This window comes from Anabrus simplex, chromosome 2 (genome assembly GCF_040414725.1).
Source record: "Anabrus simplex isolate iqAnaSimp1 chromosome 2, ASM4041472v1, whole genome shotgun sequence".
Classification (NCBI taxonomy): domain Eukaryota; kingdom Metazoa; phylum Arthropoda; class Insecta; order Orthoptera; family Tettigoniidae; genus Anabrus; species Anabrus simplex.
The window spans coordinates 208310111-208328920 of record NC_090266.1 but is presented as its reverse complement, the minus strand read 5'-3'; the positions used below and the strand labels follow the sequence as shown (position 1 = coordinate 208328920).

Here is an 18810-nt window from a genome sequence, read left to right as displayed (position 1 = left end):
ACATGAATGTAGTAGATTTGAATCCCACTGTTGGCAGCCCTTAAGGTGGTTTATTATTATTATTATTATTATTATTATTATTATTATTATTGCATACTAATGTACATAGAAAAAGAGCCTCCGTGGCTCAGACGGCAGTGCGTCGGCCTCTCACCGCTGGATACCGTGGTTCAAATCCCGGTCGTTCCATGTGAGATTTGTGCTGGACAAAGCGGAGGCGGGACAGGTTTTTCTCCGGGTACTCCGGTTTTCCCTGTCATCTTTCATTCCAGCAACACTCTCCATTCTCATTTCGTAGCATCTATCATTCATTAATAAGTCACTTTGGGAGTGGCGACCCCATCGTACTAATAGCCTATATCTGCTTCATTCATTCCATCCCTGACCCGGTCAATGACTGGAAAACACGTTGTAGGTTTTCATTTTTCATTTCAATTTACATAGATGAAATTAAAAAGGAAAATAAGCACCTATTGCTTACAGTTGTGCGTATAGTTACCCTTTGCTATAGTCCACTATCGTTCTTTCTCGTTTAGGACACATGGTTATATGGTATTTGTTGCAGTGGTTATTACACAGTGCACATACACATTCATTGTTTGGTTCACGAAACTTTTTATTCTTACAAATTTTATGGTGAAAACCATCTATTGTCAATCTTGTTATTATATTCCTAAGTTCTTGATTTTCTTTTACCCATCTTCTGTTGATTATTGCATCTGTGCCATAGAAGTCCAAAGGGATTTCTGCGCGCCTCTTCTCTCTTGTCTGGATCAGTTTTGTCGCTTGTTCGGTAGATGGCAGGGATAGTTTGTAACGTAAGTCCTCGATGTAGAAAGTTTCTCTTGCCAATTCGTAAACAAGCCTGGAAGGTGTTGTTCTTGCCACTCCAAGTGCTCTTTTCAGATATCGGGCTTTAATATTCTCCATTGAGTTTAGGTCTGTTAAAGATAGGTTTTCCCATATTAATTCTAATCCGTAGGTTAGTATTAGCAATATTTTGGCATCAAATAATATCATAGCCATCTGTAGGGATAGGCTTATGTTCTTTATGTCATACATTCCTCTTATAGCAGCTGTTACTCTTTCCTTTATGTGTATCCTGAATGAATTGCGTGTTGTTTGTAGGGTGATTCCTTGATATTTATAGTAGTTTACTGTCTGCAGTTCTTTCCGTCCTAACGTCATTTTATCCTCTGTTGCTAATCTTCCACCATTCCGGAACACCATGTATTTTGTTTTATTGCTATTTATACTGAAGTCATTTTCTTTTGCCCATTTATGTAATTCGTTTAGTGCTTCTTGTAATTCAAGTCTGTTTGAGGAACCTATGACCATGTCATCTGCATACATGGATAGAGATAACGAATTTGGTTTTTCTAAGATCTTCACGATATCTGCGGTGGCAATGTTGAATAGGGTAGGGCTGATGGAATCCCCCTGTAGTACTCCATTTGTCTGCAGGATCTCTCTTGAAGTTGTTATTCCATCTTTTATTTGTATTCTGTTATAGGTCAGAATATTTCTTATGGCTGTTGTAACTTCATTTCCTCTGTCATGGATTCCATTTTTGCTACGGGTTTTGTCCTGTTCAACAAATCAAAGGCTTTGGTGTAGTCGATGAAGACGGTTCTGAATTTGCCTTTTGGATGTTGTAGTGCTTGGTCAATGTCATTAAGAAGATTATGTATGGCTTGTAAGGTGGACCTTCTTTCTCTGAAGCCAAATTTTTGGTCTGGAATCAGTGGATCTATTGTCTCCATAAGGCGTTTGTTGAGTAACTTTGTGTAGACTTTAAATATGTTATTTTTAAGTGCTATACCACGGTAGGAATTCGGATTATTTGTATCCCCTGATCCTTGTAGAGGACTTTAATTGCCGACTTTCTCCAGCTATCTGGGATTTCTCCTGAGCTGAGGCATTTATTAAATAATTCTGTCCATATTTCCATTAACACTCCTGTTGATTCCTTTAACATCTCATTATAAATCCCGTCTGGTCCTGCTGCCTTTTGTTTTTTGCGTTTCTTATTACTGTTTCAAACTCTTCTGTTGTAATTTGGGAGATGTTTTCTTCCTCATTCGGTGTCCTATTTTCATGTGATTTGTTTGTCTGTCTTTTATTTAAAATTTGAGAGAAGTGGCATTCCCAACTTTCCATTTGGATTTCATCTGGTGTTGTGGTGACCTTTCTTGTGAGTGCTATGTAGGGATCCTTGCATGCTTTATCTGCTTCTCTTAGTGCTTCTTTTTCTATAAATTGTGATTTCCTGTTTTTCAGGAGCGTTGTGTTCCTTTCTCTTCCTAGCATATTCCTCTAGGTCATCTTTTACATTTTTGAGTCTTGCCTTGTGTATGGCATCTAATGTTTCTCTTCGGTGTTAATAGTACTCTATTTCAAACCATGGTTTCGATTCCTTTTTTGTGGCTGGTACTGTTGCTGCATTTATAGCATCTTGAATGGTAGTCATGGTAAGGTTGATATTTTCTCTTAGGTGTCGCTTCGTGTTTTCTATAGCTTGTGTATTGTTTTGTAACACTTCTAAGTTTATTTTTATTGTTTTATGTGAGTCTGGAAGTGACTTTTCATCTATGTTTCTTACTAATATTAATCTGGTATGTATGGGGATATGTTTTGTGAGTGGTGTGTTTGAGGTATTCCATTTTCTTTTTTGGTTTTTAACTATGATCTTCTTTCCTCTATAGAAAACAGTCTATTGTGCTTGTTCCATTGTACGCTATATAGGTTATATCTTCGGCCTTATTGATGAGTTTAAAACCTTCCTCCTGTAGAATATTCTGTATAGTTGTTGGTTTGTTATTTGGTTTGTTAATTCTGCAGTTGAAATCTCCTGCATAATGACGTTAGTTTCTGTTCTCACTTGTGATATAGCCCCTATTATCTGCTCCACTGTGTCTTCTATTGATGTGCCATATGTAATGTACGTCCCGACTATTGTAAATGTTACATGTAACTAATGTCATTTTTAGGCCCGTATTGAACTATGCTATGATATATTAACAATTTGTTGGTTATTTTGATCCACCTTTTCAATACAAATTACAGTTTGTGTTGTTAAGTTGTAATGTTACAACACTAATTTACCGAGACATGTTTCGCTTTTATTCATAAGCATCAATTGTATAGGCTGATGATGCTTATGAATAAAAGCGAAACATGTCCCGGTAAATTAGTGTTGTAACATTACAACTTAACAACACAAACTGTAATTTGTATTGAAAAGGTGGATCAAAATAACCAACAAATTGTTAATATATCATATTATAAATGTCCATGGATTTTACGATTGTCATGTTTTCTTCCTTTACTATCCCTAGTTTTTGAACATAAGGGATACACCTCCCTCCGGTCTGCCTAAAACTTTTGGTTTAGCATAAGAGTGTGCTGTGTAGTATCCTGTGATGCCAAAAGGCTCCATCAGAAATGTTTCTGTAGTTATTATTACATCTTGTCCTATCCATATATCATCTGGTGCTGTATTTACAATGCTCTTTAACCTTTCCACATTCCATAGTAGTATGTCCTATGTCTTGCCTGTCGTCTTCTGGAATTCTCCCGGTGTCTTGTCTTTGTTGTTTACGAAATCGATAACTGCGGTAGGTTACTGTATTTGGCCAAAATTCTGGGTCAAAAACTATTTCATGTTCTTCCATAGGTATGCCTATTTTAAGCGCTTTGTTTGATCTTCATGTGGGTAAATGTTCGCATTCAATTACTTTAGTGGTACCATTGTGTGTGAGGTGTTCTTTCAGATCCTCTTCTGGGATGTCATCCTTCAGTCTCCCCACGTACACCCATGCTGTCCTGGGTGCTGCTCTTACTTTTCCCTTTTTTTTTTTTTTTTTTTTTGCCTCCTGTGCCTTGTCGGGAGAGCCTTCGTGGTGTTATTGTCTTGTATCTCTTTTAGGAGAGGATAACCTGTGTTGGACTGTTATTGCCGAGTTTCTGATCTCTTTCATATTCATACTGTTTTCTCTGTTGTTGTTAGTATGTTTATGTTGTGTCCTTTCTTCCTCCTTGTAGGTATCAGCATATTTATTTTGCTTCATTCCCTCGGGGTCCTGTACTGATTTATTCGAGGCTCTTCCTAGTTCTAAAGCTAATATTTCTGGTTGTTGAAGTTGTGTTTCCAAGATAAGTGTAATTTTTTTTATCAGCTCTTCGCTTACTACTTCTAGTTTCTTTTTGATGTCGTCACATGTTTATTTGTTTTCGAGTGTGGCTTGCCTGACTTCATTGTTCTCCTGCATAGCAGAATTGAGCCCGTATTTTTTTAGACGATGCCTACACGACCTGCACATCCACATGAGGGATCCATTATTTGATGATAGTGACTTGAATTCCGTTACGTTGACTGACGTGCATTTTCTGTGAAACCAGAGATTACATACTCTGTCGCAGCCGATAGCGCTATCTTCATTTGAGAATGCTGTATCGCATTTTGCACATTTGTTTTCTCTTTGATTGTCTCCAATTGTCTGCTTGATCTTTTACAAACTCAAGAGGGCTGTGGCTTTGTAGGCTAACACGATATAAGGAGCGGACCCTGTTCACGTCACAAAGTAAGATGTCTTCCCTTTCAAAACTGAACTGCGTTATGTTGAAGTGGAATCAGAGATAAGGCTTTTCGCAGATGATGTTATTCTGTACAGAGTAATAAATAAGTTACAAGATTGTGAGCAACTGCAAAATGACCTCGATAATGTTGTGAGATGGACAATAGGCAATGATATGATGATAAACGGGGATAAAAGTCAGTTTGTGAGTTTCACAAATAGGAAAAGTCCTCTCAGTTTTAATTACTGCGTTGATGGGGTGAAAGTTCCCTTTGGGGATCATTGTAAATACCTAGATATAAATATAAGGAAAGATCTTCGTTGGGGTAATCACATAAATATGATTGTAAATAAAGGGTACAGATCTCTGCACATGGTTATGAGAGTATTTAGGGGTTGTAGTAAGGATGTAAAGGAGAGAGCATATTTGTCTCTGGTGAGACCTCAACTTGAGTATGGTTCCAGTGTATGGGACCCTTACCAGGATTACTTGATTCAGGAACTGGAAAAAATCTAAAGAAAAGCAGCTCGATTTGTTCTGGGCGATTTCCGACAAAAGAGTAGCTTTATAAAAATGTTGCAAAGTTTGGGCTGGGAAGACTTGGTAGAAAGGAGACGAGCTGCTTGACTAAGTGGTATGTTCCGAGCTGTCAGTGGAGAGATGGCGTGGGAGGACATCAGTAGACGAATAAGTTTGGATGGTGTCTTTAAAAGTAGGAAAGATCACAATATGAAGATAAAGTTGGAATTCAAGAGGACAAACTGGGGCAAATATTCGTTTATAGGAAGGGGAGTTAGTTCTTGGAATAACTTACCAATAAATTCATTAAACTTCAATAAATTTCCAATTTCTTTGCAATCATTTAAGGAAAGGCTAGGAAAACAACAGATAGGGAATCTGCCACCTGGGCGACTGCCCTAAATGCAGATCAGTAGTGATTTGATTGATTGATTGATTGATTGATTGATTGATTGATTGATTGATTGATTGATTGATTGATTGATTGATTGATTGATTGATTGATTGATTGATTAAACTACAGTAATATTTACTGTGTCACACTTTTATTCTTGAGAATAACACTTCCTCGAATTAAAATTCACTCCAGGAATTGAACTGGTCACTACTAGCTTCACCGGAACACTGCAACCCTGAATATATATGATTCCAACACGCCCCACAAGCCACACACCACAATGTAGCAACGGAATAAGATGTTTTATGGGGAATATTAATGCATTCAGTTCTTAAAGTAATTTGCGACTGTGTGTGTAGTATGATTGCATTTAGTTGTGTGATCTGCAGACTCAAATGCATAACCACTCTATTAGATAAGCATTCCCTTGAGGGAGCAATATTTGTGACCCCATTTGTATTAGGAGGATTTTTGTGTTTTGAAGTTGGAAGCGATTTATTATTCTTGTGCATTCATTGGTTGTGAAATCAGAACTGTGGGTTGGAAGACTTGGTAAGTGATGCATGGCTTGATAAAGGTGTGATGATGTATTGAAAAATTAGTACTGAGAATTATGTTCAACATGGCTTATGAAACAATGCCTTGATTATAATGAGGTATAGAAAGTGATGATATCAGAGAATGTTGGATATTATGGCCATGCTTTGAGAGGCTGGTCTGTTTTATATCACAAAACATCTGTTTTGAGACAAATGAATGGAGCCTCTATGGAGAAAGGACAATGGGAGAGAGTAAACAAGGCTCGCCCAGCTGCCCGTAAGATAGTATTCCGTGGTTTCCCATTTTCACACCAGACACCAGGCAGATGCTGGGGGTGTGTCTTAATTAAGGCCATGGTCACTTTCTTCCCATTCCTAGCACCATCCCATCCCATCCCATCCCATCCCATCCCATCCCATCCCATCCCATCCCATCCCATCCCATCATTGCCATAAGATCTATCTATGTTGGTGCTGTATAAAACAAATTGCAAAGAAGCTTACATGTCCCAGTGAAGCAGATAGCCAAGTGTTATGCAGCATTATGGGATGGGTATCTTGAAAGACCAGACTAAAGAAGAGTTTATTGCTAGGGGACAATGGCACTTCAGAAGCCTTTTATAATTTGCAAGAGCAGCAGTCAGGATGATTAACCGAAAAGCCTTTCTGGTATTTCCCAACATGGCTTTTATATGTTAAACTCCTGAATAATAATCTAGGGTAGCCTATATAATGATTTCCATTTACCAGTTTTGTTTCGTGCCTAAGTATGGTACTCATCAGTGTTGTCCATTTTATTGTTTTATTTGGAGTTTCCTTTCTCAATACATCAGTCAGTAAGTATTGATGTTCATTTCCCTAAATAGCAAATGACTGTTATTCTTTGTTCTTCGTTAATGCTCCACCATTAACTCAATTTTCTTTCTCTTAAAAAAAAAAAAAAAATAGACATCGGTAAGATGACTCGTTTCTTCATGATACTAAAATGGAAACCTGAGATTTTATTTTGTCTTACAAGTATTAAAAAAAAAAAAAAGTTTTATAACTTGCTTACCAAGTTCAGAATATTTTCTTGTAGACTGAATGCTGAAAGGCATTATAGTCTATAATGAAGATGTTGCAAGATTCTTGATATTTTGTATTTCAAGACCTGTTTTCTTGCTCTCAGAAGTGAGGGAATTTTATCATTTTGTTTTTATTTTGTGCAGTCTGTGTCCAGTCAAGTTTACTTGAGTGATCTCGAGAAACTTGGTATCAATGCAAAAGCTAAAAATTTCTTGGTGTTCCAAGGAGCTGTCGAATCCATTGCTATGAAGAATCCAAAAGAGCGTACTGCTCTGTTTGAAGAGATTAGTGGGTAAGTATCATGTGAAATATTACCTCTACAGTTATTTGATTAATTCAGCGTATTGTTAAAAATAAAATACTATATTGTGTTGTGGGACTTACAGTGAAACGTTAAGACGTTTCTGCAGGGGACGAGGAAAAAGAACGTGTTAAGCGAGAAAACGTACTAATGAATATATGAATAAAAACTATCCAACAGGGGTATGGAAACAATAGGTATAATATTTTCCAACACGAGGGTATTTTACGTTGTGTATACATGAGTACAGTGCAAGCTATAGGCCTATCTACCATTTCTAAAGATGAGAGGAAAGTATTAAAATGTGTGAAAAAACTGCGAAAGAACAAATATGAAAACCTTTTCTACTGGGGATTGTAAAATAACAAGTACTGGTACAACACTGAAAGGTGTGAAAAAACACCAAATAAATATGAAAACATGTGCACAGGGGCCAACAAAAATGTCAAAGTATTATTGCAGACCACACTTTTTCTAAAAGGCCAATTCCAGGCATCGTGTGTTTACATTTGTGCATTTCTTTTTAACATATATATGAAACTTACCACATAAACAAATTGAGATTTATGCATAATGACATCTAGATGATACTTAATAACCCCCACAAATTTCATTGTTATAAACCTGATGTATGCGATTTTATAAAATTTTAAATGTAGCGATCGGTGTCTACATGGGACGGACTTTAAACTTCACATACCTTTACGTTTTTTCTAAATTCTGCGAATTGTGGTAACTTTTATTAGTAATGTTAAGATATTGTTTACAAGAAGGACAAATGTACATTTTATGAAAAAAAACAAAATGTGCAAGTTGTGTAATGTCTGCGTAATATATTTAAAAGCGATCGTTGCATGTTTACTTGACAGTACTTTCTGCGATATTAAATATGCATTTTATCATTCAGTGATTGTATCTGATACAGAAAGATTTATTAGCCCCTCATGCCATGTTGCCATTCGCGTGTGTAATCCCGCGACACTGTCAAGAACAATAGGTATAATATTTTCAAGAGAAAAGGCGTAAAAATAGCATTCAAAACCAATAATAACAGTACACATTCTACATAACACGTCACACATCAACAAGGTCAACAGGTACGCAAAATCAGGCATTTACAGGCTCAAATGTAACTCCTGCACTAATATTTCTTATGTTTGGCAAACTGGAAGAAGTTTTAATATCAGATATTTGGAACACATCAATGCAGTCAAATATAGTAAATTTTTGGCTATCGGCCAACATATGGTCGATTACAATCATAAATTCACGAATATTGAACTAGAAATGGACATTCTTGAAATAGCTAACATGGGCCCTCTGCTTAATATAATTGAGAATTTTTATATACATCTGGACCAGTATTTTAATGCTAACTATAACCTTAACGAAATAACGGAAAAGTCCAATATTTTATTTGATTAATTCATTACCTATTTCAGAAAAAACAATTTAGTGGATCAAAAATCTTTCTTTAAGTTAATTAAAGGTCCTCTGTCGATACAATCACCATCATTCCCCCACCATCGGCCCCGCCTTAGGCCACTTCCCATTTTCCTGCCCCTCCCTTTGCACGCCACCTGCTCCACCGGGTTGCTCTGCCCTTCACCAACTTTCTTCCACTGTTATTCCATGCCATTCTCATTATTCGAGTTGCACTCTACCAGTCAGGTCGTTCACATTGCGCACAAGGTGAGTACTCACGTTTTCTTTCTTTGTTTCTCACCATTCCTTTTCCTTTAAAAGATATTGCGTTAATTCTAACTTTTTCATCATTAGGTTCTATTGGTTCCAATTTGGATTGGGAATTTTCCTCATACCACAGCAAGAATCCATTATTATAAGAATGTTGTATGGTTTTATCTACATTTAATTTCTGTATCAGAAATATTGGACCATAAGCAAGACAGACACACCCTGCGCCAATGTTCAATATTAAATTCTCTACCTGAAGATGCACTTGAAATATAGAACTCAATAGAAGTATCTGGACTTAGCATTCAACCGGCATGTTATACTTTTAATGTGCAATTTTAGAGTATTCACTAAACAAAGGTATATTTTAATCATCATTGTAAAATATCGTGTGATACTATTCTTACAGTCTAATTGTAATTGATGTAAACCTGAAATTTTATTTGTCATTGATCAACACAACATTATTTATCTATCAACATTTCATCACTCCCCCATTTTACATGTACATTATCGCTAGGGACCTGAACAAATAACATTTGCGATAAATGCAAATTTTTAAATCTTGTACTGAATCCAAGCCTACGGTAATTCTAATGTGGAATGAAATCATTTTTACGCATGAATAGAAGTGCGACAACAAGCGAATTGTGACCCAAAATGCGATTTTGGTGCGAATTCTGCGAAAATGTGCTATTTTACTGGCGAAAATAACATATTTCGGCAAAATCATCAGAAATACTCAAACTATGATGCATAAATCTTTTGACCATTCCGATCGATGAAGAAAAGTAGCCGATCGATTGCTGCTTGCTGACTTTAATCGATATTTACAATGGGAATAGCAAGGGGAATAAGATCTGTATCGATTATTATCAAAATGTAAATCGAGTGTCACAGAAATAACGAGATAGGTGCAGCGTTGTTTTCCTGTTGTACAAAACTGAAACTAGTGAAGAGTAAAAAGTCGAGCGATTGTTTAGGTTATGGGGCGCACGATAAAAACTGCGCACGAAAGGGCTCAGCATATGCAAAGGATGGTTTATATGCCACAGATTCAGCGACAGTGTTTTGCAAGTATTGTAATTTCTGAGTTGGGTGGGGAAAAAGGATAGCATTGTGAAACATGTTAAATCTGAAAAACACGTGGGTTAGCGACGCGATAACGAAAGTTCAATCCCTGCTGCTAGTACGTCTCAAAGAAAGCAATCTTCTGTGCTTACACAGTTAGATAGTTGTAAAAGATTTCGTACTTCCCGGGCTAGGTCCAGGTATTCTACCCGGTCAGTTGGGTCCCTAAATCTCTGCCATCTTTTCCTATAAGCATTTTAAATATGGATCAAATCCTTCAGGAGATCCAGCGTGGTGTCGTCTTGGGTGCCTTGGCGATATTGAACCCGCGGCCGGACTGCATTCTTAGTCATTACCCGTCCAGGACCCGTTTCCAGCGCGGTCCGCACATTTGACGACGGTCCAGAACATTATTATTATTATTATTATTATTATTATTATTATTATTATTATTATTATTATTATATGTCCTAGACCCCACAGAAAGATGCAAGACCGCTACTTGGCGGGAAATTACATGTGCTGCCATTGTCATTGTTGAGAATGTGACCAGCACCATTGTCGCACGTAGGCAAGTGTGCGGGATTTCTGGCGATACGAATGACATACTTCTATGCATTATTGACCTTATTATAGAGGTGAACAATTGGACGGCCAATCTCATTCCTATCGTTTATTTCAAATGTGTTTAAATTTTTATTTATATGCCAGGAGAATCTACTGTGATCTAAGAACGTTCTCCAAAGGAAAAGATGGCTCTTGAAAACGAACCCAGGAAAGATTAAAAATGATCGGTTATGATCAGAATAAGTACATCAAAAATCTACAGCCTGTTTCCAGTCATTCGACAGGGTCTGGAATGGAATGAATAAAGCCCCCATCTAGTGGCGACAATAGGAATTGTGCCGGTTGCCAAAACCTGTCGCACTCCTCTGGGGCAATGATTAATGAATGACAAGTGAAATGAAATTATATTGGACAGTGTTGCTGGAATGAATGATGAGAGGGAAAACCAGAGTATCCGGAGAAAAACCTGTCCCGCTTCCATTTTGTCCAGCACGAATGTCACATGGAGAGACCGGGATTTGAACCACGGAACCCAGCTGTGAGAGGCCGCGGCGCTGCCGCCTGAGCAACAGAGGCTCCTTATACATACATTATGAACAGTAAAAGCAAATGGTCTCACCTTTTTTACACCCCACCGCCGTTAAGTTTAATTACTCCCCCCCGCAAAGAAACTAAAAGAAGGCGTGTTCCTTTATGTTTAAAGGAGATTCCAAACACCAATGTTCACGTCTATTACCTTCAGTTTTGGGATATAAGTATCCCCATAAAAATAATTCACTTACTTTTCACTTACTTTCACCCCCCCCCCAAGCGAATTTTCCGGAAAAAATACTTTTTTCTTTAATAGTAAAGGGTCTTCTAAATACCAAGTACCACGACTCTAACTTCTTCAGTTTTTGATTTTTGTGTCCTCATGAAATGAAATTCAATTCCTTTTCACTCCCGCCCCCCAAGATCATTCCCTCCCCCCCAAAACGGGTTTTCTTTGTTTTTAAAGGAGAACCAAATACCAATTTTCACGTCTGTACGACCTAACAACTTTAGTTTAATTGTATTCTCATACAATTTAAGTCAATTAATTTTAAATTCTTTCACCTCCGCCCCCCCCCCCAATTCATTGGATTTTCCGAGAATAGGTGTTTCATTACTTTGAAAGCAGATTCCAAATATCAAATTTTATGTCTGTAACATCTTTATTTTTGAGATAACAGTAGCCTAATTAAAAGAATTCAACACCATTTTCAGGCACTTTTACCCCCCCCCCCCATCCAAGTGGTATTTCCGAAAACTAGAAATACACATTTCTCTATTTTTAATGCAGATAAAAATATCATTTTTCACTTCTGTAACATGTTAAGTTTTTTGAGATATACTGTATAAATTCTCATTTAAAAATTTCACCCCCATTTTAGTTCCCCCTAAGAGGAATTTCCAAAAACAAATCACCTATGTTTCTTTACATTTACAGGAGATTACAAATGCCACGTTTTACGTCTGTAACATTGTACGTTTCTAAGATATTCTGTAGATGTAGTCTTTCAAAAAATTCACCCAATTTGTCACTCATTGGATTTTCTAAAAACAAAAAAATTACGTGTTTCTTTATTTTTAAAGGAGATCCGATATACGAATTTTAAATTCTGTAATATCTTCATTTTCGGAGATATATGTATCGTCATTAAAGGCATTCAACCCATTATTCACCCTTTTAACCCCTCCTATTGGGATTTACAGGGAAAAAAAAAGTGTTCCTTTATTTTTAAAGCAGATTCTAAATATCAATTTTTACATGTGCAAACTTTTAAATTTTTGAGATGTAGATACACTCATTTTAAAAATCCAACCCATTTTCACCCCCCCCCCCACTATTTTGATTTTCCAAAAGCAAAAAAAAAAAAAAGTTTCTTTATTTTTAAAGGAGATCCCAAATACCAATTTTCAGGTCTGTAATATCTTCAGGTTCTGAGATTGAAGTATCCTCATTAAAGGAAATCAACTTCTCTTTCACCCCTCCTACTGGGATTTTCCAAAAACAAAAAATACGTGTTTCTTTATTTTTAAAGGAGATTCTAAATACCAGTTTTTACGTCTGTAAACTTTTAAAGTTTTAAGATGTAGATACACTCATTTTAAAAATTCACACCCCTTTTCACCCCCTCCCCCATTATTTGGATTTTCCAAAAACGAAAAAATACCTGTTTCTTTATTTTTAAGTAGATCCCAAATGTAGATTCCAAATACTAATTTTCTAGTCTGTAATATCTTCAGGTTCTGAAATATAAGTAGCCTCATTAAAGGCATTCAACCTTTTTTCACCCCTTTCCACCCTTCTTACCGGGATTTTCCGAAAACAAAAAAATACAAATTCCTTTATTTTTAAAGGAGATTCTAAATACCAATTTTTACATCTATAAACTCTAAAAGTTTTGAGATATAGATACACTAATTTTAAAAATCCCACCCCTTACACCACCCCCATTAATTGGATTTTCCAAAAACAGAAAAAATGTGTGTTTCTTTATTTTTTAAGGAGATCTCAAACACCAATTTTCAGATCTGTAATATCTTCAGTTTCTGAGATATAAGAATCCTCATTAAAGGCATTCAACCCATTTTTCACCCCTTTTCACCCCTCCTATTGGGATTTCCCGAAAACAAAAAAAATATGTGTTTCTTTTGCAACCTGCGACAACGGTGTTTTTCTATTCAACTTGCTCCAAGTATGGGTGATGAATTTAATGCAACCATTGGTAGTATCGCAGCCCTAATTCTTACCAAGTTCCACATTGGACTGATAAAGTATAGGTATAACCATCGCACTGTACTTCCATTCAATTCACCTCATGTTGTGGTACTAAATTAATATGATGTTGCCCGCGCAATATTCCCACTTAATTGGTACTAATTAACTATCCGAAATTGGGGATGGATATACAGATCAAGCGCGGTGGTTATATGTCAATATTAAGTCAATATCTCAGGGTAAAAACATCTATACATATTCAAAAATACTATTTACTTTCGCAAGTTCCGTTGAAGAGGGTGTATATTTCAATAAGTCACTCATTTTTCTCAAAAATCCTACCGTAGAATCAATATGAGCCTCTGAATATCATGATTTCTGAAATACCAGTCTAAATATATCCTTACAACTAATCTTCCTATCTCTACCTTTGAAAATAAACGCTTGAATAATCTTAAAACTAATTTATTAGCATGCCAATACTATAACTAACAAAATAATAACCATCTCTGGTAATAGAGGAAAATAAATTCGAATATCACATATTATCTTTCTTGACAGCTCAAATTAATGAATTAACATAATTAAAATTGGGCAGGTATCTTTAATTCATTTGGGCAATTATTATTTTGCTGCGTGACCACATTTCATCATTTTATTTCATCATGGGGACAATTAGGATTTACTCTTTATTAAAGGAGGGAGTGGTCTTTCTTTCCTGTAGGTCTATTTGCAGTATTCTTTGGGATTGGTTTGGGAATTGCGTGTTTGACTTGTTTATGGCATGAGATAAGTAACTCTTTCCAATTATGGCTTCAAAATGCCATCTTAAGTATCTAAAAGAAATTAATCCTAACCATTAATATTAATTAATATAATTAATTAAAATATGTGCCAAAATAAAATCAAATATCTTCATTTACGAGTGCCATCTCCATGTTCTTCAATCATCATAACCTGCCAGAATCGTACAGATCAATGAAATATTATGTGTATTTTCAATTAAAATGACTCTTTCTACTGCTTACCAATTTTACCATTTTCAGGTTAACGCGTGCTCCAATACTGTATATTCACTATGTGAGACAAATATATTACTAGGCAACTGTATCTCTTTCCCATATACACTTCAAATACATGTAAATTACGCTTAACTCATCTCCATATTTCATTTAAGTTCGACCAATCGACCATCTAACCTCTTTACTACACTTAATATTCACGTATCTAGGCCTTAATTCCACTGCTTGCCTCATTTTCAATCACAACATAACTGTGCTAAGCATAAATTCGCACCTATTTCCTCCAGTCATTTACTTACACAATACCTATTCAACATCTCAAATCTCCAACAACATATTATCATTCATGCTTCTAATTACTACGATTCCTCCGCATTCAATCAATATCTCTACTCAACTTCTTCATAATGACTACTACGTCGCAGTAAAACACTTCTTTTACCTTAATATCTTTTCATAACATCGCAAGCTGCTACTATTTATTCCAACTCATCGTAAATATGGACGATATTGGCCTAGTTATTCAATCTGGTCATTGGGTAGCCTAGGTTTATTATTATTACACTGCACTTTCATATCTTAGCCTTGCCTAGCTTAATATACGACGTACTCTTAAACATATTGGTTCAAAAACTTCCTTATTCACTTCCCGATACTGCTCACATTAACCTCAGATCAAACTTATGAGCACGGCAGTATATTACTACACATAAATAATACGTATCTGTGGTTACTTTCTCCGGCATATGCCTTAGAATTCACATATTGGCACAAACAGGTCATATCTTTGGCACTTCAGCATTCCTACAATTATACTACACTAAATGAAATACTTTATAGTTAAATTTCTTAAAATGTTACTTATCTCAAGCCATTTTAGGTCTGACGTTGCTTTCTTCTTCCTCCTCACGGCATCTCGGAACGTCTAGCCTTGCACTGGATTACGTCATGCTGGATCTCTAGGTCGCCAGGCTTGAGCTTACGGTGATCTGGTCAGCCTTCCTCCATCGCTTTACGCTCGCTCCATTTCGTATCCAATTTCCATGCAACGAAAAAATATTATTAATTTAACAGAATACATCTTAATTCTCCGTATATATAGCTCTTCCAAGGACTTTGTCTAATTGTATTTATATTTCTTATCCTCTCTAGATAAAGCTCAGAATTAATTATATTCTTATAAATTGGTTCCTTCTTGGTAAAATCTGTTACCTGAATAATGTTTTTTTTGAATCTTATAGATGGGTTATACGGATTATTTGAGGAAATCTGGCCGTTTACTAAGTCAGTTTAGGCCTTATTTACGATTGCCGTATTCCGACACCTCTTCTTCGGCACAGTATTTGAAATGTATTATACGTGCTTCCCTGCCGTTTTTACGTATTTTTCAGTAGTTTGTTTCTAGATTCTTCCTTCGTATGGACTCTGATATGGTTGTATTGATTATAATAGTTGTTCTTCTGGTTAGGTAATTGCTATTCACAGTTCGTTTCTGATGAAATCTTATTGCCAAGGTAGATAATAATAGAACATTTTTCCAATTTTTTTTTACGTACAATGGTTCATTTCTCATAGAGTTTCCTTTCCATCTTGCCAGGCACTGTCTCCTAGTTGCGGTTATCTTGTCACAAAAAGTTATTCCGTGCATTCTTAACGCTTGAATCTGATCTGCGCCATTTTTCTTCCGATCTATCTTCATGTCAACTGACGTCAATTGTAACGTAATGGTACACTTTATTTTCAATGAAGATTCTAAATACCAATTTTTACATCTGTAAACTTTCAAAGTTTTGAGATATAGATACGCTCATTTTAAAAATTCACCCCCCTTTCACCCTCCCATTAATTGGATTTTCCAAAAACAAAAAATATGTGTTTCTTAATTTTTAAAAGAGATCAAAAGTACCAAATTTCAGGTCTGTAATATCTTCAGTTTCTGAGATATAAGTACCAGTGTCCTGATTAAAAGCATTCAACCCCTTTTTCAGCCCTCCTATTGGGATTTTCTGAAAACATAAAAATACGTGTTTCGTTATTTTTAAAGAAGATTCTAAATACCAATTTTTATATCTGTACACTTTTAAAGTTTTGAGACGTAGATACACTCATTTTAAAATTTCACCCCCCTTTTCACCCCGTTAACGACGGAATATCCAAAAATCCTCTCTTAGCATGCACCTACATCTTAATATGAATGTATTCCCAAAATTTCATTTCTTTATGTCCAGTAGATTTGGCTTGGCGATGATGAATCAGTCAGTCAGTCAGTCAGTCAGTCAGTCAGTCAGTCAGTCAGTCAGGACAAGTTATTTTATATATATAGATTTCAATGGATGTTGAAAAATTAATTTTCTTAGATATTTAGGTATTTTTAGATATTTTATTCTTCCACCATCAAGTACAGAAAATGTATACTAGGTATTGTCAGTATTAATAAAAATAATCTATATACAATATCTTAGTCATAATGCCTGAGTCATTAGAAATTTTAGCTACCTATATTAGGTCAGTATTTGAAATACCACATTCTAGATACTCTTCTACACTATAAAATGCCTTTTTCCTTAAAAATTGTGACAGTACCCTGTTAAATGCACTATTATCTAATGTTCGAATACATAGCGGAAACTTATTGTACATCTTAAGCTGTTGATAACAGTGGCTGTTTGTGCTTCTATTAAGCCTGGAGTAAGGAGTATCCAGATCATTCTTATATCTTGTGTTGTGCATGTGAACTGTAGATCTTTCTTTAAATTCAGAAAGATTCTCTTTCACATGCATAATATTTGTAAGAATATATAAACAGGGAACTGTCATAATTTTTAGGCCCACAAAGGAAGTTTTACAAGAGTCTCTAAATTCTAATCCAGCAATTAGACGGACTGCCTTTTTCTGCCATATAAATACATTATTTGATGTAGGACAATTGCCCCATAACCTGATCCCATACAGTATATGAGGGTGAATGAAAGCATGATAGGATGCAAGTAGCATATCCCGACTGATGCAGGTTTTTAGTTTCCGCAACAGATACCACACTCTGGCTAATCTCTTACAAAGTTCTGATGTATGTATTTCCCAGGTAAGTCGTGTATCTACATGTAGGCCTAATAATTGAACAGAATTACAGCAGCCATTATTTACAGTGTGATCCAAGGTAAATAGGATATTTTCTGTTTCAGTGACATTAATAGTTACTTTATTGTGATGAAACCAGTTTTCAGCAATTTTAACAGATATGTTGACTTGGTTTTGTAGTGTTGTGATATCAACATTACTGTTTAGGAAAGTTGTATCATCAGCATATAGAACTGATGTACAGGGAACATTACATGCTAGGTTATTGATATAGACCAAAAACAGGAAAGGTTCTAAAACAGACCCTTGTGGGACACCTGCTTTAACCGTTTCCATACCAGATTTTTTATCACTTATTACCACCACATGTTTCCTTTGATGAAGATAGGATGCAATTAATTTCAGTTCATGACCCCTTACTCCATAATAACCGAGCTTATGAATTAAGATTTCATGCGAGACACAATCAAAAGTACCGGGCGAGTTGGCCATGCGCGTAGAGGCGCGCGGCTGTGAGCTTGCATCCGGGAGATAGTAGGTTCGAATCCCACTATCGGCAGCCCTGAAAATGGTTTTCCGTGGTTTCCCATTTTCACACCAGGCAATTGCTGGGGCTGTACCTTAATTAAGGCCACGGCCGCTTCCTTCCAACTCCTAAGCCTTTCCTATCCCATCGTCGCCATAAGACCTATCTGTGTCGGTGCGACGTAAAGCCCCTAGCAAAAAAAAAACCAATCAAAAGCTTTTGTCAGGTCAATTAATGTAGCACCTGTGACTGTTTTATTCTCAAAATTATTTAATATGTCTTTGATGACACATTCAACTGATTTTATCGTTGAATGACCCTTTCTAAATCCAAACTGTTTGTTGTAAAGCAAATTATTTTTCAAAAAGTGCTCGTCGAGTTGTATAAATATACAGGATTCAATAATTTTGCTCAGAATGGGTACTATTGTTATAGGGCGGTAATTTGATGGGCACATTCTACCCCCCTTTTTAAAGATAGGTATCACTTTAGACATCTTTAAACACTCAGGAAAAACACATTGTCTAAGAATTAATTTATTTAAAATGTCAATGGCATTAATATCATGTCCATAACTGCTTTGATTGTATTGTTGGAGAGACCATAAATGTCTTGGGTACTAGATGAATTCAAATTTGTGACAATACTTCTGACTGTTTGCAGATTTACTTCCACCCACCTAAAATCATTATTCAATACATTTGAGGGA

The 18810-nt window shown here is 36.0% G+C and overlaps 1 protein-coding gene across 4 annotated transcripts in view; it reads left to right on the top strand.

The window, feature by feature from the left end:
* The window catches only part of LOC136864009 (structural maintenance of chromosomes protein 1A), a 679773-nt gene that overhangs the window by 41050 nt on the left and 619913 nt on the right, over positions 1-18810 (top strand). For all 4 annotated transcript variants that reach the window (XR_010859243.2, XR_010859244.2, XR_010859242.2 and 1 more), the window contains exon 4: positions 7242-7390. Coding sequence is in view for 1 of the 4 variants with exons in the window: in XM_067140505.2 (XP_066996606.2) it covers positions 7242-7390 (149 nt within the window). In the remaining 3 variants the exon portion in view is untranslated. The remainder of the gene's footprint in view (positions 1-7241; positions 7391-18810) is intronic.